Source organism: Rhineura floridana, chromosome 1 (genome assembly GCF_030035675.1).
Source record: "Rhineura floridana isolate rRhiFlo1 chromosome 1, rRhiFlo1.hap2, whole genome shotgun sequence".
NCBI lineage: Eukaryota > Metazoa > Chordata > Lepidosauria > Squamata > Rhineuridae > Rhineura > Rhineura floridana.
This window is the reverse complement of record NC_084480.1, coordinates 152,114,240-152,134,617: the sequence shown is the minus strand read 5'-3', so window position 1 is coordinate 152,134,617 and position 20,378 is coordinate 152,114,240. Positions and strand designations below refer to the sequence as shown.

The 20,378-nt window shown below is 42.0% G+C and overlaps 1 protein-coding gene across 1 annotated transcript in view; it reads right to left on the bottom strand.

The window, feature by feature from the left end:
• Positions 1–820: 820 nt before the first annotated feature.
• TBX15 (T-box transcription factor 15) overlaps positions 821–20,378 on the bottom strand; it is a 142,544-nt gene continuing 122,986 nt past the window's right edge. Inside the window, exons 7-8 of the mRNA XM_061637819.1 lie at positions 16,392–16,489; positions 821–3,138 (exon numbers count right to left, since the gene is read on the bottom strand). Of these exons, the coding sequence (XP_061493803.1) occupies positions 2,354–3,138; positions 16,392–16,489 (883 nt within the window). The 3' untranslated portion in view covers positions 821–2,353. The remainder of the gene's footprint in view (positions 3,139–16,391; positions 16,490–20,378) is intronic.

Below are 20,378 nucleotides of genomic sequence, written 5' to 3'. Positions count from 1 at the left end.
TAGGAAAGTGTTTGTAGACCAACACTTGCACAGGATTGCTCCCTCTGATGATGAGCTGATTAGTGGAAGGATTGATTCTGCAAGGTGCTGCAATGCCTCCCCTCAAGTCAATGCCTTGCACTCTGCAGAATTAACCCCCATCTCAGTTGGGGGGGAGGAGCTGTAAGGTCTCTTCCCTCAGCCCCCCTCCTAATTAAACATTAGCTCCACCCGCAAACTTATTTGGGACTGTGAGTAGGGTGGTGATCCCCAAGTCTGCCTAACGCAGGTTGTCCTGATGGCCACCTGGATCGGAGCCATGGGGCGGGTAGAGGAGGCTGTGCACAGCCCGAGTAGAACTGTACCGCTGCCAGAAGTAGCTCTGCTTCTTTTATAAATAGGATCTACCTCTAATAAAAAGGCAAGCTTTTAAAATAACTGGTTGTGACTCCAATTTCAATATGGGTGGAGTGTGTATAGAGAAGGTCCATTTGGAATGAATCTGTTTCCCCCACCAAACGCCAGAACTGTCTTATAGATGAATTTAAGACATGTCCATTTTTTAACAAAAAGAAGAGGGGAAGATGACTTACTCTAAAAGTAATAATTAAAAAGCCAGGCAGCCTGCCTGAAGCATAAGTGAGGATGATACTGACTCATCATTTCATTCACTGATTAGGGGCATGCAGTCACGCAAATTATAAAGCTGGGCTCACCCCATGGGTGAACAACCCACTGTGACTCTCATTTTATATCGTGCCTTTCTTCATCCTTAATAAGTAAAATTATCCCAGCACTCTGGAACTGTATGCCTGTATCGTTTCCAGACAGACAAAACACAAAAGGAACAAAGATTTATTTTGCATCAGTTCTATGCTTGGCACCTAGAAACAAAATTCCCTGCATAGGGCAAATCTTTATACATTTTCTTTCTTAATATATATTTTACATTCCCATTTATTACCCTCTTTAATAGTCATAATAATGAATTCCCCTCCCTCCCCCACACACTAGAGACATAAATACATTTATCTACAACACATCAAATCTCTATACTGTCATTCCTGTATTCTGTTACTTGGTATTTGGACTTTCACACAACTTTAAAACTTCTTAGCATGTGCTAAGCATCGCTTGTTTGCTTATTTTTAAAAGTGTTGAAGGAAAAATAAAACCAGAAGAGGCCATGACTCCATGATCCAATTCGCAGGCTGAACAGGGGAGAAGGGTTGCCCCCAATGTTAATGGCTAGCATTTCCCCCTCTCTGGTACATACAAAATGGCTGCAGTTAGGCTGTGTATTCTCGTAGAACTTGTCTGGCTACCGGTTAGCATGAACTCGGTCTAGAGCAGCCTTTCCCAACCAGTGTGCCTCCAGATGTTGTTGGACCACAGTTCCCATCTTTCCTGACCATTGGCAATGCTTGTGGAGGCTGATGGGAGTTGTGGTCCAACAACATCTGGAGGCACACTGGTTGGGAAAGGCTGGTCTAGAGACTTCTTTCCCTTACAGTTGACTCCTCTGAGTGGTACATGTTTCAAGCATGCCTTGCCAGTTCTTTGCTAATGTTACTTAGGCTGTCAATAGCTCAAAGGCATTGAAAGTACAATTAAACACCATTTCCTCTTACGCAGCATTTTCACAATGGAATCCTGTGTGGCTGGGATCCTGTTTCTATGCTGCCAAACATGTTACAGAATCATTTTCCTGCAAAGTTAAAGAAAACCTTTTCATATTAATGGTTGCTCCCACACCCTCTTTTTAATGACATGCCTTTGTAAGGGATATTATTGTTCTCTGGGAGAGCAACAAGCCTCAAAAAGGGAGAAAGCAATGATTGCTCAAGGAAGAGAAATCTCAGTTCAAATATAATGTTCTTTTGCTATATTAGGTGAGAGAAGGTCATAGATTCAAATTAATTACTGTAGATGACAAGATAGGGAAAGACGAAGATGTTACAACAGTGGCCTTTTACTGGCAGTGCAGATTTATGAAATGATGTCTTGTTGCTTGCATCTGGGAAACATGGAAGAAACAGCACACATACTGGACTTGCTTTGTTGTGAACAGTTCTCACCTAGCTCAGATAGTTATTGCAGATACTATATAACATCCCCCCAGGGTTTTCCAAACAATGCCTTTGTCTTGATTTAAAAATCCATTAGGAGCAGAAGCCACTCAGTTGCACGAGGCTTTTGATTCCAGTCTGCAGCTGTCAGGTTCTTTGGATTACAGCTAGAGATGGCTTGTATTTCCATTTATTGTTCAAATACGAGTCCTATTTTAAGTTGAAAAGCAACAGGGATGAGATCATCAATAGAAATGATGAGCTTCTTGCCTGTTGTTGACCGAGATGATGACTCCAAGCATCAATTAAACCATGTGCACTGACATTTGTGAAGAGGACCCTGGTACAGCCCCATATTGTCTATTATCACAAGCATTGCCTGATGGCTGGCTGTTGCTGGGAGGACTGATCACATGCATCCCATGATCCATCCCTGTTGAGGGATATTGCCTCTCTCCAAAGGCCCCATTGGAAGGCGAAGAGCAAAGTAAAGTGCTTTGGGTGTTGGCCAGTTTCTCGGGGCTTCCTGTCAACCTTGGAGAAGCTGGGAAATTGTATCCATACAAGTTGTAAGGGTTGTGAAGGGAAAAAGCATTGTAGGAGCTCTGTTGCATGTGACCACTGCTAAACATATGTGAAGAAGAAGAAGTGGAAGCAGGATTGCCAGCTTGCATGACATACTGAAACTGAGAAGTTGGAAATGACCCCAGCTGGCCACCATAAGCTTCCATCTTGCCATTGCTAGGCAGTGAAGAAGGAGCAGGCATTCCTGAGATCAAGGATGGAGTCCGCTGAGGCATGAAGTTTTCAGAGGGCTGAGTGGCAGAACCAGTTCCACTCTGGAGCCGGTTGTATCCACTTTCGCTAAGCCCTGGGTAGCTCTGCAGGGCCGCCATGTTGCTTCTTGCACAGGGAGGATAATCAGAGAGGTTAAGGTTACAGAGCTGGCTCTCCCGGCAGCCGACATTGAAAGAGTTGGGGGCCAAGTGAAAGGCTGGAGGTGAACACGATGGAGAAAGAAGGTGGGAAGATGCAGAGGGTGAGGGTGTCCCTGTGCTGGATGTGGTTGGAGAAGTGCCAGTACTGCCCCCTGGAAAACAAAAGCACCAACAAACAATGTTAAAGCATAACACAAAACAACGACAACCAAACAATTCGTGCCTAATGTATGTGTATTAACGTCATGTCATTCCCCCCCTTTTCCTGATCTATTGTAAAATCGTTATTTTACAAGATTAGAATATATAATCTGAGTACCTTGCCTTGCAAAGCGGTCACAGCCTTGGCATCCATCGGACAGCGTTGCCCCTTCCTGTGCAGGAGTGGCAGAGAAAGCCCCCGCACTCAAAGTCCGGGCACCTTGCAAGGCAGGCAGAACTATCCCCTGCCTTGCAAAGCAGTCACAGCTTGAGTGTTGGTCAATCACTGTTATTTAATATAAAATAACAGCTTCCCATACTGAGATAAATAAGCCAGTTTTTACTATTAATTTTTTTACACCAATGTCTCCTATAGATATAATTTAAAGTGCTCTGCAACATTTTCTTAAAGGTCCAAACATAGTATTTACTTAACCTTGATTTTAATCTTCACTTAATTCCTAGATCTCAGTCCAGCACAGATTTAAATGAGCTTGCATTCCATTTCTTTTCAGTGGGACACTGCTGTGAAAAAGCACAGCCTCCCTGGCTTAGGGAGATTTCTTGTTGTTTTACTGTAATAGCTAAAGTAGAAATCATGAAATTGTATTTTTCCACTATTTGTGAGATTTACAGGGTGCCAAACTAATCAGGAAGTCAAAACTATTATCTAGCAAGAGTCTGTGAACATCTATCCCCTTCATGATGACCCACTTTCATCTTTTCAAAGAAAACATTTTCCCAAGTCAGTTATTTGAGATTGCTCATCTACATACAAATGTAAACTAAGGACTCATCTACATGGTGGTTTAGTGTGTATTTGGTGCTACTCACATCCCCTTTTAATTTGCATGGTTCACATGATGTTACTGGGTATCATGCAGTTTCCTCCCAGTAAATCAGTGTTAACCCAATCCTCTGATAATATGAAAAGGGAAGGAAAAAAATCTTCACTCCATAAGATGCAGTGCTCCCATGCTTTTAGGTGAGTGTATAAATCATTCCCCTCTCCACCCCCATTCCCTCCTCCTCCCTTCTTTCATTTCATTTCCTGTGGGCTGACAAACAACTGTTCTCCCCCTTTCTGCAAGCTTTTTTTATGTTGCTGCAAATGGTGCCTTATTTTTCTTTTCCCCCTAAATAGTGCACAAAAGCATAACAGTGGTCAAACAAAGATTTGTATTTCAGCTGTATTGTACCAGTGAAAATACAAACAATCGTACTTCTGGGTGTGTGCTTTTTAAAATGAAACTAACTGGTAGAACAAATTGAGCATGCTCTGTTGCCAGGTAACCAGGGGGAGTGGAAATGTTAAATTAGAGGGCATGGACATTAGGAAACTGTGTGATTGATCCTTTCCCTCAGTGTGAATAGAAAACACCATGTTTGTAGCTGGCACTGAACCCTTACTGTGGATGGTGCAAATAGAAAATGCAGGTAAAAACAGTGACCTTCATTCAAAGTAATGCTCCCATGTGGATAAACCCTGAGTGTGTTGTCTAGAAGCGCACAGAGCAAAGGATTAGTTACTAAAGTATTTTATTACAGTAACAATACAACATAAAATAATGAAAGAAATTATCATAAGGGTGTAATTCTGTCTACTTGGACTACATTAATTACTCTGAGCAAGGGATTCTAAGCTGGCAAATCCATTCTTAAATTAGACTGCTGGTTGGCTATCTTGGTACAGCTTTTGAGTAGGAAAGGAAAGGGTCAGAAGAATATTTTCCCCTTGTTTGGGGATCAGCCAAACTCAACTTGGAAATCTAAGATTGCATCACACATCTTCCTTATTGCAACAAACCAATGAGAAACTTTTGATTGGTCAGTTCTATCAATTTCATTTTGAGGAAGCCAAATAGGATAAGTAGAAGTAATGTGATGATAGATGTCATATTTTAAGTGTGGTGGGTTTAAACCACATTCACTGTACTCCATGGCATTGGTTTCCACGACAGCAAAGATGTGTCCAACATACCACTTCTACTACATCTAAAATATTGTATCTGTCTCCACTCATCTATTTCAAAGGCTTTGGGCATTTTACATCTTGGCCAGAGGTAAGTGATCAAGAAGCAACCCAGGGGTATTTTCTACTTGGAGTTGACACAGGAGGTCACTTAGGCAAAGAGACGTTGCACATTAAGCGCATTAAGCATGATAACTTTATTTAAAACAAGTGGCAATTAACACTGTGTTAAAGACATACAAAAAAGCCCCTGTCTCAAGATATGACAAACCTCCAAGGAAGAGTGTGGAAACCTTTTCTGAAAATCTTAAGTTGTCCAAAGGCATTGTCATTGCCAAATTAATGAGGACAAAAGAGCCCTGAAGGGTGGGGAGGAGGAATAGAACATTTAATGTCCTTTCCACACTCCATAATGTAATATAATAAAGGTGATGGGTCACTTGTATCTATTCCCCTCAGGTAGATTGTGGCCTTCATCTAATAATGCAACAGAGCAGTAGTCTTCTATCTCTTCAAATTGATGATTTACCTTAGCCCATATGTGAAATTGGGGACCCCCTCCTTAATTTTTTTAATCATATATTTATATAGTGGTTGTGCTGCTATTGTGACCTACCTAAGGTCAGGCTGTGACCCAGTGTTGGGTCCCGACCCACCAGTTGAAGACCAATGGTCTAGAGCAGCCTTTCCCAACCAGTGTGCCTCCAGATGTTGTTGGACCACAACTCCCATCAGCCTCAGCCAGCATTGCCAATGGTCAGGAAAGATGGGAGTTGTGGTCCAACAACATCTGGAGGCACACTGGTTGGGAAAGGCTGGTCTAGAGGGCACCCAGCTATTTTGCATGCTTGGATTAGGCTGCAAACCCAGACAGACAGACTATGTAGTGAGCTACATTGAACACAGTGAGACTTACTTCTGAATAAACATACATAGGATTTGCACTACATGTTTTCTTAATGAAGAGTCAAACTTTATTTAGCATATAGATTTAGTATCTGCTTTTTCACATTATGGCAGAGGAAAATTGGTTCCATAGTGTTGTTTGGTAAAAAAAAAAAATTCAGGTGACTCTGACAGTTCAAAGACACGGGTGAGAACCAGATTACTGCACTGAGGTAAGTGCAGTGTTTGCTGCCTCTAATAAAATCTCCAGTATTTTATGTACAAGACTCAGCTAGCTTTATATTCAAAACACTTACATTCAAGATACTTCATGTACCTCTGTATTTCTAAGCCTTCTTATCTGTTATTCCTGTTAAACCTCCTAAAATCAAAGGGTTAAGCCCTGAAGAAGCAACTGAAATGTCCATCCATGAGTGCAGGGGTGTCACTACCAGAGTGCGGAGGGTGCGGCCCGCACCCGGGTGTCACCATGAGGGGGGTGACACCCAGAGCCACTCCACCCTGCGCCGTTGCCTGGCAAGGCTGCTCCAACTCCTCCTTGGAGGCAGGTGGGCGGGCGAGACCAGGAGCAGCGTCGGCGGGGTGAGGGAGGCGCGCCGGCGTTCCCAGGCCTTCTCTGGCTGGGTGCCCCTCTGGCGTGTGCCCTCCCAGGGGCATGGACGGGGTGGCTGGCCTCGAGTGCGTGCGCACATGTGCGCATGCACGCAAGCCCAGCCACCTCGTCCATGCCCCTGGGAGGGCACGCACCGGAGCTCTGCACCCCCCCGCACTCCCGCTAGTGACACTGCTGTATGAGTGCCAAAGGAAGAATCCAGAGTCAGATGCTCTGTGAAGAGCTGGCCAGCAGAGGACTAGTCAGTGAATAAGGTAGACTTTGGCTGAAGTAGTTTTTTTCTCCCAGAGAGTTGAAAGATAAAGGAAAGACTCAGCATTATCCATTGTTAGGGATGGAAGAGAAATTTGCTTCTGTTTACATTTTAACACAAACTTGCTTAAAAAATATGCAAACCAAAACCAGTTACCCTTCACAGTGTACACTTTTTGCAACGCAGTTCTCCAACTAAAAATGCATATAAAATAATATACTAAGGGAAATTGCTTGCAAAAATGCATATATGATGCAAAAGGAAAGTGAATATTTGGAGAAATGTGCAATAATATGTGAAAGATTTTCACACGGAATTAAAAATGCACAAAGTGATGTGGAAATGTGGTGAACTTAATTTAGGAAAATGAGAAACTAAAAGAAACCCACAGATTCATCCGTCCCTACCCATGATTAGGGATGTTCACGAATACCATAGGAAATGGAAATGGGAGCAGAAATTGCCACAATTTGCATGTTCAGCCGAGGTCAGGAATGGAAATCATGCAAGTGAATACAAGCAATATTTGCTATCTTTTTTTTAGTCACAAATGTTACAAAAATAATTACATTATTTTCTGCATTTTTAATGTTTCCCTTTAATTGAAATGAAGGCCCTCCTTGGCGCAGAGAGGTAAGCGGCGGTAATGCAGCCGAAGCTCTGCTCACGGCTGGAGTTCGATTCCAACGGAAGGAGGAAGTCGAATCTCCAGTAAAAAGGGGTTGAGACCCACTCAGCCTTCCATCCATCCATGGTCGGTAAAATGAGTACCCGGCATATGCTGGGGGGTAAAGAAAGGCCGGGGAAGGAACTGGCAATCCCACCCCATATATACGGTCTGCCTAGTAAATGTCGCAAGACGTCACCCTAAGAGTAGAAAACAACTCGCACTATAAGTGCGGGGACACCTTTACCTTTTTAATTGAAATGCTTTAAAATGGATTTTGTAATTGATTTCATAATTAATTTCAGACATAGCTGATAGCAAAACTAGTAAGATTTTAGCAGAAGCTGAACTGTAGCAGAACAGAAACAGTGCTGATTGCAATGAACTCAGGATGATCGGATAGAAATCACTGCCTCCTTACATCCCTACCTATAGTGGATACTCTCATTCCACTGCTGTCTCTGTTGACAAAGGTTTGCAGGATGTTGTTGTTTTTTGTGCTTCAAAACCTGAAAATCCTATTTGACAGAGAGACAGTAGCAGAACAAAAGAAATGTGTGAGTATACAATGGTGGATGATACCTCTTCCCATGCCACTTTCACATTATTGTCTGCCTCCATCCTGAGATCCAAGAGAAGCTCTTGAGACCACTGAATGGGAACATCACAATGAGGGTGGCATTCGGGCCACTCCAAATATTTGAAGGCCTGAGGCATTTCATTATACCCAATGCTGGAATACCTCTAAGAAAAGCAGGAGATTGACAACCCTGAACGTATTGCACAGTTTTTCCTGTCCTTCTGTCCATCAGTGGGAATGCAAGAATCTACACAGCTTCCAGCAGTGCCTTCTTCTCTAACCTCATCAAATTCAGCAGGTGCCATACCATATGACCAGAGGAATCAGCAGTGCTCACAAAAGCAGTAGCTGGTGCTTATTGGTCCCCTTCAGGCTGACATTCCTCCAGCGATTATCCCCAGAATCCTGAGTACTGAATTTGGGAGTCACCGGAATTCAGCCTCCATATTTCCTGTACACACCGTCCATGGAATTTTCCACCAGATGATTACAGAAGGTCACCAATTAGAGCTATTACACATTTAACCTGGGAATTATAAAACACTTGTGATATACCCATCATTATGACAGGCAGATGTATAGGCAGAAGGAAGGCCAGCACAGGGATTCTGGTACAAGAGCCGCAATGCATTTTGGAGAGCCAGAGGAGCTAAAGCATTAGACTTTGGCTGAAGAGATTTGGCTTCAAGTCTCTGCTCAGTCATGAAGCCCACTGTGTAACCTTGGGCCAGCCATTCATTTCTCAGCCTAGACTATCTCCCATGTTGTGTGGTGAGGATAAAATTGGGGTAAACTTTAGGTGTACTGATCTGGGCTCCTTGGAGGAAGGGCAGGATACAAATATGATAGACACTGCTGGAGACAGGGCTACCCAGCGCCACAGTCCTACTTCCATAGTAATGTAAAAAGGTTGCACTCATGGACACTGCTGGGGTTGAGAACTAAACCTGCGCCTTGCAGGTTTGGCACAAGCTGAGAATTACCTGAAGACACTAATCAATTGTTTGTGCTTTAACTGACATCCAGAGTGGTTTAACAACCAGTCCTTCTTCCCATGGAACTCTAGGAATTGTAGTTCTATGACAGAAATAAGGGTGTTGGACTACAATCTGGGAGACCAGGGCTCAAATCCCCACACAGCCATGAAGCGCACTGGGTGACCTTGGGCCAGTCACTGCCTCTCAGCCTCATGAAAACCCTATTCATAGGGTTGCCATAAGTCGGAATCGACTTGAAGGCAGTACATTTACATTAACAACACTCAGCACCCTTTACAAATTACAGTTCTTCTTTGGGGGTGGCCATAATTGTTTAAAGTGGTATGATACTTCTTTAAACGTATAGTGCAGAAGGGGCCCAAAGGATTGCAAACTAGTTGCCACAATACATAAGGCTTGGGCAGAGCTTGGAAAAGTTACTTTTTTGAACTACAACTCCCATCAGGCCCAGCCAGCATGGCCACTGGATTGGGCCGGTGGGAGTTGTAGTTCAAAAAAGTAACTTTTCCAAGCTCTGGGCTTGGGGGGTTGGCAAACAGAGTCAGTGTCTCCTGTCTGTGTTGTTTGAGAAAAAAAATTGTATATAGGAGCCAGCAACAGCTTCTACACTCTTGGAAAATGACATAGTACAGAGTTACTGGAACTCGTATTTCTTTTTTCTAAATGTTCTTCATTAAAGTCAAGAAGGAGAGCCAAATATTTTTAATAATGAGAATCTGGATCAGGTTCAACTAGATTTTTTTTATAAAAAAAACCAAACATGTAAAGTGTTTAATAGTTTTTTGGCTCTCTCCAACCCAACTCCGTAATATCTCATTGCCATGTGCATTTAATTAATTTCAAACCTGATTTGTCCCTATAACAAGCCAATCTGAGTGTTGGTGACATCATTCTTGAAGAGTTCAGCTTCTCCAGAGCCCTTATGTTTTGAAGCATTTCTGTTATTTTGACGTCTATTTAAAAAAAAAAAAAAAGCTTGGTAGAGGTTGGTTACTGGTTTAAGCCAGCTTGATGCTTTGTGTGTGCGCACATGTGCATGTGAAATCTTTTGCCTGATTTCTCTCAGCCAGAGAGCTTTCTTAGGAGATGGACATGATGTCCTAGTCTGGCAAATGCTACATACATGCTCAGTAATGTTGCTGAAGAGTAATCCCAGAGAAACCTATGAGGTAGTCCCCCACAGAGCACATTGTGCAATTGTGCAGTGGTTTTCAATCTTTGCTCAGGAGACCTTTGCGTTCCCTGGAAGCTTTTTAGGGAGGCCTTAACAAGAAGATCAATAACAAGATGTTTTACAATCAGTTTTAGTAGTCTTACAGTAACTCAGATTGGTATTTTAGAAACAAGGTTCTCATGTGGTCAGAGAAAAACGTTCTTATACTTTGTTGGACTTTAAGGAGATTGTATTACTTGTTGATTCTGATTTTGTCATCTGTTGCAGCTACATTTAATCTATTCTCAAGTTCTCTGATTCTCTCAAATTTATCTCTGTTTTTTAAAAAATGTGAATAAGAAAAAGTTTTTTTAAAAAAAATGATGGGCACGTTTTCCTCAGAGATCACTTGCTCACCACTATCAATCATCCCTTCCAACATGCAGCAGCTGGAGATCATTGGGTGTGTTCTACATAGTATGTCACAGTCTTATCTCACATGGAGCAATTGTGAGGTTCAACAAACTCTGCCAATGGCCTTCAAGACCTGAGAGTGTTCTCTAGAACATGCCCAGAATCCTCTGCAGTGCTCTGGGCTCCCATGGCAAATGAGCCAAGACAGATTCATACAGTCCAATGTTATTCATGCTGGAGATAATCAAGATTTTTTTGGTATCTGTCCCTGACAAATCACTACCCAGGTTTTCTCCCTATTTGGCTTTCGGGAAGGATATTGGGGGGCTTCCAAAACGTCTGCTAGTATGTCCTCTGCAGTTCTTCAGATTTTTAGCCCAGGTCTTCTGAAGTTACATTTCTGAGTAAGGGCTTAAAGGGGACATATGTATATTTTTTACTCTAGTGAACGTGCATGTAAGTGAATACCCATGAAGGGGAGCACTCTCTGAAGAACTGGGTGTGCAATTTAGGGGTCCTCCTGGAATTGATCTTGGAGTCTCTTTCACCAAATGGTCTTCACACATGTAAAACCCTAGTTTTATTGCTGCCATTTTAAATATATAATAATATCATGTACTGCACTGACTGCTATTAGGTTCTGGGGGTTTTTGGTTGTTTTTGAAGTTAAAGTTTGGTTATACTTGCTACTGTTTTCAGAAACTGGTTGTTGAATGTATACTTTTTATTGATTATATTATTATATGGCTTTATGATTATGTTGTATGTACTTTTAGAAGATGAAAGGGCTATAAATAAAAAATAATTGCATCGGCATCATTAAAAGCTAGGGGCTTGTGCAGGAAAACAGTGATCCATGATTTAGAGTTGTTAATGCTGTTAATGGTGCCAAAATCTTCTCACTTTGTCTCATGGCATAATCCTGCTAATGCTCCAGCAGCCCTCTAGAAAGAAGGAAGCCAAGGTGGTTAATTTCAAAATATTTAAAATTGCCGCAATTTGGGGGTGGGGGTGACAGTTATGTAATTGGCACATAAAAAGGGAGGAACGGAGAAGTTTGTATTAATCCCAGTTTTTGCAGTGGCCTACTTGTCTTTAGTTAACAAAATCCATTTTGACTTCCTACCTTAATTCTCCTAAAAGAAAGTGGCATGACTAGAAAGCAAGGCTTACTTTACAGGCTATTTGGAGGGATTAATTTGGATTTCTGCCTGTCAAAAAGCCTATAAAATGCTGATGAGTCCAGAGATCAGCCCTGAACCTCTCTGTTTGGCAACTCGGAAAGCAGTGCCTTCAGTTTCATATGATGGCAATAAAAGATGAACTCCAGCTGAAACGTAAGGAAATTAGTCACAAATAACATAATCTTTCACATATGACCTGGAATCGGGGGTGGGGGGGACATTTTGTTGAGCCTGATTCTAGCGAAGGCATTTTGTTTAGCAATGCACCACAGCACTTCAAGCTGCTCCTTATGAGCTATAGATGATTGTTTTAAGCAACATGGACTAGTGCTTTAAGCAACACAGGATTATTAAATTACTCGTAGCTTCTACCAAGCTTCATGTTTTGCATAGCTAGAAAAATGCAACACAATCTGTCTCCTCCAGGGAGCTAAAGCCTAATATCTTTAAAACCTCCCGTTTTGTTTGAACTTAGCCATTTTTCAGAGTCTCTAGGAGAGCTGCACACAAAATGAAGATTATAAATTCTGTAGGTGTAAAATGAGCTACATTTATGACTTTGGCAAGTGGGTCCTGAACTGGGGATAAAATTTAGTTGATGCCATCCTAAACGAGCAGCCAAAACAACAGTTGGTAGGAAGTCTGCAGGGAGCTACCCAGTCACATGGCATTGGCTTGCTTCCTGGTTTTTCAGCTGCCAAATTGCATTTAAAGAAGCTAAAAATACATGAAATATTTTCCTTTCCTTGTATTACTTGACTGTGTCTGCAGTTGCTGTGGTTGATATGAACATGTTATTTGATAACCAGTGGGGCGGAAGGTTATCAGTGCAGATATGGATACAAGGTCTAATGGCCCATCTAATCAGTAGCAGATAGAATGCCATAGTGGTCTGAAACCCAAGGGTGTTCACACGCAGTTGTGTGACTAAAACATGCTCCATGCTATTAATCGAAGCCTTTAGACACATGGCTATCTTTCACAATTTTATAATAGCCACACAAGATGCAAGAGCTGCATGACATTATCTCCAAACTTTTTATTTTTATTTTAAAACAAGGGGATTCTGAAATTGATCAGAGCAAAGATATGGGGGGGAGCATCAACCTTCTATTTGACAACAAAACATTTTTATTGCAGTGTGAGTTTGTTAATGATCCCGGCATTCTTGGGGAACTGGTTTTCTCTTGGTTTTCTATTTAGTGTTCCCATCCTGTGTTTGTGGGTCTTTGTTATATAGCAGCCATGGGATATAATTAGCAACAGAGACAGCATGCCTTTAGGTTTTGTGTTAAATTCCTAAAGGAGCATGGATTGGGTGACAGTGGCACCGAGGAACATACATCTGAAAATTGGGCAGGTCACACTATTATTATTATTTATTAGATTTATTAGCACCCATCTGGCTGGCTGTCCAGCCACTCTGGCGACGTACAGAATAAAAACATACAAATACATTAAAACATTAAAATCTCAACAGTAGTAATAAACCTAACCAACCCCAAAAACCTGTCTGAAGAGCCAGGTCTTCAAGGCCCGGCGGAAGTTCATCATAGCAGGGGCGTGATGGAGATCGTTTGGGAGGGAATTCCACAGAGTGGGAGCCACAATAGAAAAAGCCCTCTCCCTAGTCCGCACCAGTCTAGCTGTTTTAACTGGTGGGATAGAGAGGAGGCCTTTTGAGGCTGATCTTGTTGCGCGGCATCCTTTATCTGACAGAACAGAGTGATACAGAAGTTCCCTTTTTGTACATTTTGGTAAACTTTGGATTGGAGAAGCTGTGGTTAAATTCCAGCAGAATAGTAGCAACAGGGGGAGCTTAATGAACTTCAGAAGCCCCACTTGCTGACTCCTAATTTTAGCCAAATAATGACCCACCCCAGGGATAGCCTAACTTCTGTTGTCCATGCTCTGGTACCCTCTAGGTTACTGTCAGGGAGTTGGTAAGCCAAACCTTCGACTGCGACTGTGACTCCTCTATTTTTCTACTGTCCGACTCCGACTCCACCCAAAATTGCTTCCGACTCCACGACTCCAACTCCGACTCCACAGCCCTGGAAAGGGCTGTAAATGTCTTTTTAAGTTAGAAGCTCTCATAGGAGTATTTTTTATCGCTGCCTGAATATGTGCTGATCTTGGCATCACAGCATTTGTCTTCATTTGGGTCCTGTGTCATACACTGACACCCAAAATGTTTTCCATCCTGAGTTATGGTGAAATGCTTAAATACAGCTGACTTCATGGGAAGCTTCTTTGACATTGTGAATTTATATTTTAAAAAAATTGTCAATCAAAATTTATTTTGAAGCCGGAGCTGGTACATTTCTACCGACTCCGACTCCACCCAAAATTGCTTCCAACTCCAACTCCACGACTCCAACTCCACAGCCCTGGTTACTGTAATGCTTTATACGTGGGGCTGCCTTTGAAGACAGTGTGGAAACTGCGGTTGGTGCAGAATTCAGCAGCCAGATTGCTAAATGAGGCTAGACGGTCTGAACACATAACACTAATCCTGGCATGGCTGCATTGTCTACCAATTAGTTCCCGGGTCCAGTTCAAAGTGCTAGCTTTGTCTATAAAGCCATATGTGGCTCAGGGCCCCAATACTTCAAAGACCATCTTTTCCCACATGAACCAACCCAGACCCTGCATTCGTCATCTGAGACTCTTCTTCATGTGCCCCAGCTGAGGGAGGTGCGGAGGGTGGCAACATGAGAACAAGCCTTCTCAGTGGTGGCTCCCCATTTGTAGAATGCTCTTCCCAGGGAGGCATGCCTGGCACCATCACAAAAATATTTTTATCCATCCAGGCCTTTGGACCTTAATATTCTGTTTATCTTTTAGTGAGGTGGAGTTGAGTTGGATGTGCCCTTTTCCAGATATTATTAGTGAGCATTTTAGGTTGTTTTTACTCCTGTTCTTATACTAGTTTTAATGTTTGTTTTTGTAAGTCGATCTGAGTTCATTTTTCTTTTAAAAACAACAACTAAATGACAACAACAGCGGCAATAGTCATTCCCTCTTCCTCAGGAAATTCTTCCAATGAGCTTTTGCATGAGTGACTTTTTTTTAAAGCTTCATTTACATTTGGTTTTCTGCCATTGTTGGACTTTGGTTGCTGCTGTTCATGTTGCTTATTTGTGTTATATTGGTTTTTTTTGTTAACAGTTTTATTGTTATTGTGAGCTGCCCTGGAGGATCCATTGGGGGGAGGGGCAGAAAGGAAGGATATAATCTTTTAAACAAACCTTGGGATGTGTAGTTCTGTGAAGGGAGCTAAGGATCACTTTTAAAAATTCTATATATATATCAAACTACAGTTCCCAGGATTCTTTGAGGGAAACCTTGATAATTTAACTGGCATGGAATTGATATGAGTTTATAGCATAAACATATGCTTACAGGCACAACAGCATTGCTTCTCCCTGCCTTCTTGATCGTCACCCAGGAGGCAACCCTTGACTGTGCCAGAATTTCCTGGTGATCACTCAAAAGGCCACCCCTGAGCATAGTTGTCTGCAAGAACGCAAATCACATGGGGATATTGTGACAAACACACTGGAAATGTTGCCACTTTTCCCCAGGAAAAAATAACTGCAAAGATTGGTTTCAGACCTGGCCTTTGCTAAAAGGCAGGGATCATCTAACACTGCTCCACGTTTCTTGGCATTGAAAAGAAGAAGCAAAACCCAGCAGGGAAGCAGTACAGAAACAATAAACAAGCAAGCAACTTAATCAGTAGAGAACCAAGAAAGGAAGAAGACAGGAGGTAGCAGGAAGTCAGCCACTTACAAGGACCACCATAGCTGAACAATGTTGAGCACATAAATGCTCCCCACTACAACCACCACCACCATCATGTCGACTGAACAGTTTTTATTCTATATTCATTTAAGCAGACATCCTCTTTCTCCCTCAGGTAGAAACCTTATACTCATTCAGACCAATGGTTCAAGTAGCCTAGTACTGTCTGCTCCAGGAAACCTATGGCCTTCTAGATGTTTTTGGACTTCAGCTCCCATCATTGGACTATAGCTCCCATGGTCATAACCACTGGCTATCCTGTCTTGGGGTTGATGGGAGTTGGAGTCCAGCTTCGGCTATGGGGCAGTATACAAATACAATAAATAAATAATAAACATCTACATGGTCACAGGCTCCTCCGTTCCTGATCAACTTCAACTGGCTGCAACTCTCCAAGTTTCCTCTCTCATACTGCAGGAGAGGTAACCAAAATATGAACAAGCTACACAAAGGATGTTGGCATGACTATACAGTACAACCATTACAAAACCTTCCCTTTTTCTGAAACTGGTAGCTGTACTTTTCTGTTTTATATCTTTGCTTGGCTGTCAAGAGTCACTGGAGTATCAGGAATTCAGCTGGATACCATATGCCCATTAAAATGCTCTGCAGTTGCTTCCTTGCCACCATTCTGGTGCCCATTATAAAATGGCTCACCTTGCTGTTTTTGCATGGTGGTGAAATCTTCAAAGGTGAGTGTGCGCACTGGGGGCCTCCAGAATGCATATGTTTCCATAATGGCCTCCAGGCCAGTTCTGTGAAATGAAACAGAGGAAAAGAGAAAAATGTCAGTGAGTGTGTATATCTGCCTTAATAAATGCGATTATGTAAGTTTTATCCTTCTCTCTATCAACACCAACTTGACAATCAGTTTGAAATGCTATGTTGTAGACACTTGTGCTTTTTTATCACCCACATTTTTGATAATACAATGTTGTCGTCTCAGTTTTTCCCTTTCATATTTTCCTGTTGGGTTCTAAATCATTCACTCCTTTGTGAAGAACAGTTTTAGTGATTAATTTCGCACTGCCTCTTTGATCAGAAAACTGATCTTTCCAAGCTGTGCATAAGTGAATCTGCCTCAGAGATACAATGGGTCTGAACCTTGACAACCCCTGGAAAGGAGATAAATAAATTTAAATTAAATGGCACAGGCAGAAAGAGAGGCAGAAGGTGACATGCCAGGTCACACTCAAGGTCTGTGGCAGAGCTGGAATCTGAACTCAGGGTTTTGGTTAATATCCTTCATGACTGACCATAAAGTTCAGCTCAGTTCAGTTCATTGCATGATAACCAACCAGGCTTTTTGCAAATACATCAAAAGGAAAACAAAGAACATTTTTTTTGAAAAAAATTAAAAGAATAAAAACACCCAGTTATATAAGCATACTAAAATACTCCAAAGTTAATTAATTTAATCGATTAAGATGGCTCTAGGTACTAATATTGTCACCTAGGGGAGTAAAACTTCCCTCCTCTCGAAGGCTAGATTAACATATTTAGTAGCTTGGTATATCACATAAAAATCTGTTCCTGCCAATAATCATACAATTTTATTTTTAAAAGTAATATCTCCAGTATCACCAATCAGAGGATCAAGCTATCGAGTTCTTCAGTCTGAACAGGCCCGTGCCAGCATATGGCCAGGTTGGGCACTGGCCAAAGGACCCAGGATCTTACACAAGGCCCCAGGCCCCCCCCGGGATAAGCACAGCCCAGCAGCAGAGGAGGGAAGCGGTGGGCAGCAGCGCAGGCAAGCCTTAGCCAGCTCCACAGCAACAAAGTCTGTCCTGCTCAGATGGGCTGCTGCTACGTGAATACAAGTGGAAGGATGGTTGCTAAGGAGGCAATGGGATGGGGAGCGGAGCTTACTGGCCTCTAGCAGCAGAAGCGAGGCAATGCTGAGGGGAGGAAGGGGCTGAAAAAAAGCCTATGTCTATTCTAATGTCTGCTCAGAAGTAAGCCCTGTTGAATTCAGAAGGGCTTCCTCCCAGGTAAATGTAGTTAGAAGTGAAGCTTAAGAGTGGGATGTGGAGCTTAGAAGGAAGGTAGGTAAAAAGGTTTTCATGGTTTTCTTTCATGCAATCCAATACATGTCTACTCAGAAGAATACTCCATTGGGTTCAATGTAGGGTTGTCAGGTCTCTGGTTTTTGGGGGTCCACTCTGGGTCTCTGGGTGAGTCACCTTAATCTCCAGACTCTTAGCTTCCATTTTTTAAAAAATTAAGTTTTCAGGTGGTCTAGTTCAAAAGATATAAACCAAAATGTCAGCCACCCCCACCCACTTCTGTTAGTACCAGCTGCTCTAATTCCTGCCTTATCGGGTTTTTAGCCAATAAGTGAAGTCAGAGCTGTGATTGACAAGATTTGTTGACCCCCAGGCAATATTTAAACCTCATTTCAAGTTCTGAGAACAGTTTCCTTTTCCTGCTTGTTTTCCCATGTACAGGATTAGGACTTACTTCTGAGTTAACATGCATAGGATTGCACTACAACAGAAGATCACAGCAGAATCTTGGCGGGCATACACAATAAACAATTTTAGTTATAATTATAAAAGTGTACATGCAGGGTTTTTTAATTACTTGCAAACAAAATGGCATATTATACATTTTATCTTTCAAATAATTTTTGAAGAGATGTTTTTAAAGGTGTGTATGTTGTAGTGTTATACTTTTCTAATTAAGGAATCAAACAAGTTTAAATTTTACTGGTCTTTTGCAGAGAGCAGTTTATTTGTCTTATCCATAACCTGTTTTGAAAACCTTCCCAATATGGACCTTTTCTGGGAGTAAAGCTGCAATGCTAATTCCACATACCTGGGAGTTAACCCCATTAAATTTGATACCATCTAGCTCAGTACCGATGGCATGGACTAGCTTTGGCTCTCCAAGATTCCAGGCAATAGCCTCTTCCAGAGATTGAATTTTGAACCTTTGCATGCAAAACATGTGCCCAACCACTGAGCTACAGCCTGTTTAAAAGAGTATTTTTTAAAATTGTTCTTTTCAATTCACTAATGAATGCACAACATACTAGGGCAGATCCATACCATGCATTTAAAGCACATTCAACATACATTTGAAGCATATGAATCCCATCACAGAATCATAGGAACTGTAGTTTGTTAAGGATGGTGGGAACTGTAACTGTAAGGGCAAAACTACACTTCCCAGGATTCTTTGGGGGAAGTCATGCACTTTAAATGTGAGTTGGATGTGCTTTAAATGTATTATGTGGATCTGCATTACTATATAACTTTGCCTGCATATAAATCCTTTTTAATTAAATTTTAAAATGGAAATAAGCTAGAAAATTTACTGGGTGACCAGGGGGTACGCATCATATCTTAGCCTAATCTGCTCCTCAGGATGAAAACTTGACCCACTGGGAGGGGGCGCCTTACACCTATTAGATCACTATCTTCCCATCATTCAGGTACCTGGTTCCCCCCTCAGGTGATGTCTCCTGATCCTGTCCTTGTGACATCTTGGGCTTAAGAATGCAACTGCATTCTCAAGGTTGCTTGCTTGTTTTGATTATCAGGCTACTTGTTTACATTAGCCAAGTGAGAACATTCGTGAGCCAGTTAGCTCATCACCTCTTCAAACTTGAGAAAGCCATAAACAAACCCACCTGACAGCAACAGCATGGGACAAACTGCATTGTTTTGGTTACTCAGCAAAAACTTCCCAGACCCTGTGTTGTTTTGAGCACAGACGCATAGGGAAACTTCCCAAATGCTGTGATTGTGTCAGGAAGTCTGCATTTTGAGCTTCCCAGACTCCAATTCTAAGCAGTAACAGAGTGCAAAAGCAATCAGCACCCCCATAAATCAGGGGTTGGGGCAATAATTAGGGGACAGAGGCCATTCACGTGTCATTTCTAATCCCAATGTACATCTAGATTTCTTGCGGTGATTGGCAATACAAGGTGTACTTTCCATGTTACGGGTGCCACATAGTACTTGTTTTGCTCTTGGAAGAAATCGATGCTTTAGTGTGGCAGTACCTATGCTTTGGAACTCACTGCTTAGTTACATTAGGCAGGTGCTTCACTGTACTCTTTTCGGCACCTGCTAAAAACATTTTTTGTTTAGACAAGCCTACCCAGGCATGTAGAAGCTATTATTTTTTAATCTGTTTTTAATTCATTGTTGGTTTTATTCTTTTGAATGTTTTTAAATACCTGTCTCTAACTGTTTTTGCCAATAATTTTATTGTTTTAATTCCTTCTATAAACCACTTTGAGTTTTTTTTACAATAAAGCGGTATATAAATGTTGTAAATAAAATACATAAATGAATTTTGGAGTCCCAGGGGTCTTTGAAGGATAAATACAGGAGCCCTAGATCAGGGAGATTAAGCCTCCAGGGGCTAGCAAAGCCCTAAGATACCATCAAGGTTAAGCCTCCAGTGGCTTGCAAAGCCCCAAGATACCATCAAGAAGCAACATCAAGAAGATTGAAGACTCAACCCCTCCCAGGCAAGATTTATAACTGTGCTGTTAGGAGGTTTCCAGCACATAAGGAGACAGACGTGAGCTAAGAGCACTTAGAGACAAGGGGGGAGGGAGAGTGCTAACATGTTAGCTACTTAGTTTCATTTTAGCTGTTTGTAATCCTGCTGTAATGGCTAATTCGC